General features: G+C 38.4%; 1 protein-coding gene across 5 annotated transcripts in view; it reads left to right on the top strand.

Moving 5' to 3' along the window:
• Positions 1 to 6,041, top strand: part of LOC103381764 (neurotrypsin-like) — a 31,459-nt gene extending 25,418 nt beyond the window's left edge. For 4 of the 5 annotated variants that reach the window (XM_025057603.1, XM_025057602.1, XM_017034343.2 and 1 more), the window contains exons 17-19: positions 468 to 590; positions 1,210 to 1,478; positions 2,783 to 6,041. In XM_025057603.1, the coding sequence (XP_024913371.1) occupies positions 468 to 590; positions 1,210 to 1,478; positions 2,783 to 3,387 (997 nt within the window). In that variant the 3' untranslated portion in view covers positions 3,388 to 6,041. The remainder of the gene's footprint in view (positions 1 to 467; positions 591 to 1,209; positions 1,479 to 2,782) is intronic. The other variant, XM_025057604.1, reaches the window with a different exon arrangement.
• Positions 6,042 to 6,950: the final 909 nt, after the last annotated feature.

Genomic DNA, 6,950 nt, shown 5'->3' with positions numbered 1-6,950 from the left:
GCTGAGAAGGAAAAAAAATGGTTGATTTACATTTTCTTTAAAATTTACAGTTAACATCAGAGGGTCATTTTTACAACACACAGATGCATTTAATATTGTAAGCCTGTGTTATTTATCATCTTTTCTGTTGATTGTTGATTGTCAGCAGGACATTTCTGTCTATCAAGATGTGTATTAGATACATATTTTGTTAGATGTGTTTAAGTTCTGGTTTATTTGATTTTAAATGTATGTTGTTTTTTTCTGATGGAATATCCTATAAAAAAAAGTCTGAAACAAAAAGTCATATTTTTACTTTAATACTAAGGAAATATCTATCTCATCTTTTAGGATTAAGCCCAAATGTAATGAAAACAAAATTTGAAAAGCTTGATTTTAATATAACATTAATGCATTACTTTTCATATCAGTAAAAGTCACACAGAGAAAAGAAGTTTTGATTGGGATTTCCTCCGTGTTTTTCCCAGGAACACGTGGCCTTGGCAGGTGTCGGTGTGGCTTCAGTCAGAGGGAAAAGGTGGAGATCCTCTCTGCAGTGGGACCCTCATCAGCCCCTGCTGGGCCCTGACGTCTGCCCACTGTGTCAGCAGGTGCTGTTTATCTGCTCACTACTTCATTTCTGACCCAGTACAGAGATCATCTGTGTGTCATAAATTAAAATGTACATTTACCCACCTGAATGACCTGGGGGTTCTGAACCTCATATATGCTGATGTTTTCAGCCTGCCCGTGTCCCACATAGGAGGTTGACTTGGATGTACATCATGTGTCCTCCTCACCAAATACTGCCATGTGGTTGTGAAAAATAGACAGTTGTTCCAGGTTGACTTTCACACGCTGTAGAACTTAACCTGAATCTGACAACGCTTCTCAGAACGTACGGGCCTAATGGCCGCCTGAGACTTCCTGTTGACGTAGAGAGGGTAGAAATAAGAAAAAGATTAATTGCTGGAGCCAGATTCTAGGACACCAAATGTGCTTATGTGCTTTTTTAAAGTGTACCCAGGCTAATTCTTCAGAATTTCCATGATGAGAAGGCTGATGCTGTTACACACTTAGGCCTTTCCTCTGAAACTCCAGTCTCTCCTCCGCTGTCACCTGACAAAGGATCATATAACATTGAACTATTTCATTATCTTTTTCCTCTCACACCAACAACAGTTCTGTTTTAAGTTTTTGATCACATGACCTCCTCCTCCCTTGCGCTAGGTTCGGCAGCGATCCATCCAAATACCTGATACGGGTCGGCCCTTCAGAGCAGACCCTCACTCCTGAGCAGGTGGTCGTACACAGGAAGTACAAGGGTCAGAGTGGAGGTCATGATCTGGCCATGCTGAAACTCCCCAGCGCCAAGGGTCGCTGTCTGAGCTTCGACCCTAACACTAATGCAGCCTGTCTTCCAGCTGTAGACACAGCACCAGGAGGGAATACCCCCTCCTCCTGTATTGTCACAGTTACTGCAGGGTGGACTGGAACTGGTATGTTTTTGGTTTTTATTTAACATTGTTATTTTCATTAATTACAGATCTGTGAAATTGTACAACTTGTACTGTAATAATCAGTTTTACCACAGTATAATTTAGTTTAAATTAATTTAATTAAATTGAAAAGAATGTCTGTGTAATATTTTGGAATGAACAACAACATGTCAAAACAATCAGCTAAGATTGTTTTCCCCCTTTTTTTGTACTCAGTTTTACTTCATACGTTTATAAAGCCAGATGCAACCAGGTAACTGTTGGATCCCAACTTTCAAAATCTATTTTTTTCTCTTAAATGTGTTTATATTTATGGTCTGTTTTCAACCTTTTGATATTTCAATTAAGGATAGAAGTAGATTAATTTTCCTTGAACTGTGTTTCTCATGAATATTCTAATTTTGCTGCGGTCGCCCTCTAGTGGTTAGGTGCTACTTTTGTTCACCTTTTGAAACCCTACAGTAAACCTAACTGTACATTTACAGCACAAGCCACACTTAACAACTGACAAATAAAAAAAGGTTGATAGAAAACATGACAGGACTGGAGGATTTTAGAACAAAACCTGTTCGGTGAAATCCCTGTTATTTTGAATAAACCAATGGTTTTAGGATCCAGAATCAAACCTTGAAAATAAAAACACATTTTTTAAGGTTTTAACAGCATAAAACAGTTCTCCTTGTGTTAAAAAAAATCACTCAAACACATTAGTCTTTTTGTTAGTGGTTAACCTTTTATATCCATCCATCCATCCATCCATTTTCATCCGCGTATCCGTTACCGGGTCGGGCAGCAGTCTTAGGCATGTTTTTGGTGATATTTTGAAATATTCAGATAAAATATGACACCTAAATCACACTGCACCGTACCAACCCCCCTGAACCTTCCTGAGGGTGGTGAGTCCACTGGAAGGTACCAACCAACCTAACCAGGAGGTGAACCCTGGGGTTCCACACTAATGACAGAGACATTGCCCCTGGGCCAAAGCGCCACTAACCTTTTATAATTAAAAATAAAAAACTATGCTACAACAGGCAGCAGTGTTTGCAGATTATCTTCAATACAAACACAAAATCACATAAAGAAATTTCCCTGAAATTAACTTCAGTCAGATCAAAGGGCCAGTTTAAGTTCCTTGGTGATGTTACTTTGAAGACCTCAGGTGAGGTCAAGTGGTAGAATTATGTTGAACTACACTAACCCACAGCTACTACATGACGGTCGCTGCAGATGGTTGTTTGTGTCCCAAGTCAGATTCAAACTCATTGTTCTTGATGACTCATATTCTCTGCTCTGTCTTCTAGACTCAGTTCTTGCGTCCTGGGTTCCTCTGATGTCATCCTGGCAGTGTAAGAAACGGTACGGCGACAGCTTCTCCAGCCACGGCACTCTGTGTGCTGGCAGTCCTCCTGACACCAGCCTCCTCCACAGCAGCAGCTGTCAGGGAAACACGGGAGGAGGCCTGGTGTGTCAAGACGACGAGGGCCGATGGTTCCTCAGTGGTGTGGTCGCCGGAGGTTTCAGTTGCGCTGACCCCTCCTCTCCCGCCCTCTACACCCGAGTCAGCCGCTTCCGCAGGTGGATCGATGAGGTCATGAACGCGCTGGCGCACCCCGAGGAAGAGCCGACACACACGCAGCCCACAGCTGAAGCTATGACACACAATGACATTACCTTCACACGACGAGAACACACAAGCGACGAGAGCCAAGAAAAACCTGTCCATGTGCACAGTAAGGCCAAACACACACACGGTCAACAACAGAGCAATGAAATGAGTGAGCTCAAACCCAAACACACTTACACTCACCACTCACACTCCAATCAACATGCAAACACACACACCAAGAACACACACAAACACCACCTAGGGGAGTCAGAGAGGCATGCTAAAATTCTGCTCTTTTGAAGACCTGCCATTGGCTAACCATCTGTGCCATGTGACTGCCTGATGAAGAGGAAGAGGAGGAGGGTTAGGAAAGACACAGCCAAACTTAGAAGGCTAAAGAAAAACTCAACTGCTCTTAGTTTAATGAAGCAGCCTTTTCATCAGACATCAGTGTGCTTTGAATAATGGGTAGTAATGAAATTGATAGGTGATGGAAATATTCAATACAGCATGTTTTCAGAATATTTGAATGAACGTTTGGAGCTAAACACAACATATTCACAATATGTGAAAACTAACCAGTAGAACTAGTTTTTTGAAATTCAAATAAAGGTTGGCTTTTTTCTTCAAATACAGAGGCTACATGAGGTGTTGACGGAGAATCAGGGTCTGTGCCAGGAGTCTAATATTATCTATAAAAAAATCTGCTACAGACTGTTCTTTGTACCTTCAGCACCAAAGTCCATAGACAGTGTCAGTGATTATTACATCACAGCACATGTGATCACAGTTTCTGATCATTTCTAGTCCTAATTTTTAAAATTAATTTGTAATTTTCACTATTGGAACTTTTTTTCTATCTACCTTAGAGAGAAAAAAAACCTCTTGTGAACAAGGCTGCAGAAAGTTAGAAGTTAGTACACTTTTGATTTTCTACTAAGGGATTTGGTGTAGATGTTAGAGATATTTTCAGTTCAAAGTTCATCTCCAGAGGGAATACGCTCAGCTTTGACTACGGGTAGTTCCTGATAGCAACGTTGTCATATTAAAAGGGAAAAATTCTAAAAGTGAACTAAAGCATTGCAGCAGCGTTTGCTTGTAAACTGCAGCAGGTCATGATTTGTGGATAAAAAGTTAAGAGCTTTGGATTTTTTGTTGTTGTTGTTGTTGTTGCTTTCACAGACAGGGCTCCTCTCTTCAGGTTGTTGTCTTTACCTTTACTGCTCCAAGTGCTAGTTGTCCATTCAGACCTGCAACTAAGCTACTGTATTTTACCTTAGACCAAAACAGTGTTTCAGTTTCAGTGTTTTCATGTAGTTACCAGAACTATTTATACCCAACGGCCACAGAACTGTTGATGAAAATGATAAAAGCAGGACATGGTTTGCAGTCAAGACACCACTCAAATCTAAACAGGTGTCTTCCATTGATTTACTTGCCACTTAAAAATCCATGAACCGCCTCTTGAATGTCAGGAATCTGCATAAGACATCCATATTGTAAAGAACCAGTAAAAATCCATTTACTTTAACCAAAAGTTCCACTATTGTTAACGTGTAATGCAATGCAGATCAATTAAAACACATAATGTGGTGGAAACAGGAAACCACCTTTTAATTCATTTTTACACATTTTTTGACTTTGTCAGAGAAATTGATATTTTTTTCAAATGAATAACAATAAGAAATTTAGTTTTCCTGCCAGAGCTACAAATTATACTGTAAAAATAAACAAAAACTAAAACACTGCATAGGTCATTCTCATGAAATCATTAGTACACATTGATAAACACAATAATAAAGTTAATTTTTTCTATATGGACCAAAGAGTAATTTCAATATAGACATTAATTTTATTTGAATTTTATGACAACTTTCTCATTATCGCAAAACGTCCAGATTTGTCTGAATGTATGTTGTTATTTTAACAGATTTAAACAAATACATCCTCGAAAAAATAAGGGACTCTCTAATGCAATAATAATGAAAAAATGAAGCGTCCATGACTCAAGTTCTCATCCTCCACAACAGCATTGATTATCATTACAAATACAGCCAGTTTTCCACATTTAGAAATGTTAGATCATTTTTTAAAAATTTATATTCAAGTTCATGGAGTAAAAATTTGCTTAATCAAAATAGCTTCTCTGTTGCTAGCAAAACATGCTGATGTTCCCCATCCTCTGCAACAATTTTAGACCAAGATTTCAGGAGAATGACCCGCATATGGTTAAGAGTTGTTGTGACAGTAGGTGACTCAAGTGCAAAACTTTAAAAAACAAAAACACTGGTTTGGTCGGCTCAAATTGTACAGGACAATATTCTTCTTTTAAAGCCATCTGAAGCTGATGTTGAATGGTAGACTTTTTTTGTACTGACTCCAGCGTGTGGACAGGTAAATAGATGTTAGACTAGTGGATGGTTACTACTCCTGACTGTAGATAGTATGTGTACTGCATTCATCCTTGACTGAGATGTTCAAGTTAAATGTTTTCCATTTTGTTGTCCGCTGAGAAGATGTGTGATCTGACCAGAGGATGGCGACATTGCGCCATTTTCCCCTGGCTGTTGGAATAATTGTGGGCGCTGTTGCTTCTTTTTATACTTGTTGTAACTCTTAAAAAAAAACAAAAACAGAAACAAAGAAAAACTGCTACGTTGTGCTGTGAACCACTGTGTTGTAAAGCATCTTGTAACCTGCTCTACCTTCTGTCCCTCCAACACAGACTTGTCCCATGCCTGTTATAATGAACCTGTACAGACTCCATCACCTCTTTCCTGAGACTTGACCTTTTAACCTTGTATATACTGTGTGTCCAACAGCTGGATGGTGAGTGAGCAGAGCCTCTGTCGTCAGTGTCAAAGCCATCAGCTGTTCATCAGTGTATTGTGCAGAATCATGGTTGAGTATTAAGACACACATCTACTAATAAAACAAACGACAACCTTCACTGATGTCGTCTTCAGGATTTCTTCTACCTTTACTTTACCAATCTAATCATACAGATTATTTAGTATTATACGCTTCATGACACAGACAGCAGACTGTGATTTTCTTTCTCTGCACACAATTACTTGATGTATTGAAGTAAACACTCACCTAGAGCTCAATAACAAACAAACTGTAACTGTTAAAAACATGTTTCTGACGCTTTACATATTAACAAATGCAATGTTGTGATATTATTACTAAAGATTTATCACATATATATATAAATATATACGTCTGCTGTTCACACAGCCTCGGTCTTTGTTGACTAATATAAATGTTGGAGGGTGAAGCCTCTTCAGCAGATTCTGCAGAAGAACTGTGGCCTTCAAGTGTCAGATGTTGGTTGACTCAGGATAAGCCTTAACAAAAATGTTTAAATTTCTGGGACCAGATCCTGGTGAGACCAGTACATAAATGGTCTTAAGCTGATCAGATCCTACTCCACGTCCCTCAGCAGCATCTTCAGGTTGTTGCTTGTCACGTGAAACTTTTCCTGGGTGAAACATTGCAGTCCTCAGTGCCCTCCTCAGGCTGAAGCTGGGACCACAGCGTGACTTATCATTAATTATTTTCATCAAGCTTTTGTCACATATATATATATATATATATATATATATTCGATCATTAATTATTTTCATCAAGCTTTTGTCACATATATATATATATATATATATATATATTCGATCATTAATTATTTTCATCAAGCTTTTGTCACATATATATATATATATATATATATATATAATATATATTCAAAATAGAAACTATAAATAACAATTGTTTGTCATTTTTCAAATTGATGTATATTTAAATGTGTAATGTTTTATGTTTTTCTTAGTTTTTTGCAAAAAATATTCACTTGGCAGCATGTT

The sequence above is a fragment of the Cynoglossus semilaevis genome, chromosome 8 (assembly GCF_000523025.1).
Source record: "Cynoglossus semilaevis isolate Cse_v1.0 chromosome 8, Cse_v1.0, whole genome shotgun sequence".
Taxonomy (NCBI): domain Eukaryota; kingdom Metazoa; phylum Chordata; class Actinopteri; order Pleuronectiformes; family Cynoglossidae; genus Cynoglossus; species Cynoglossus semilaevis.
The sequence above is the reverse complement of the archived record's forward strand: the minus strand, read 5'-3'. Positions and strand labels throughout refer to the sequence as shown.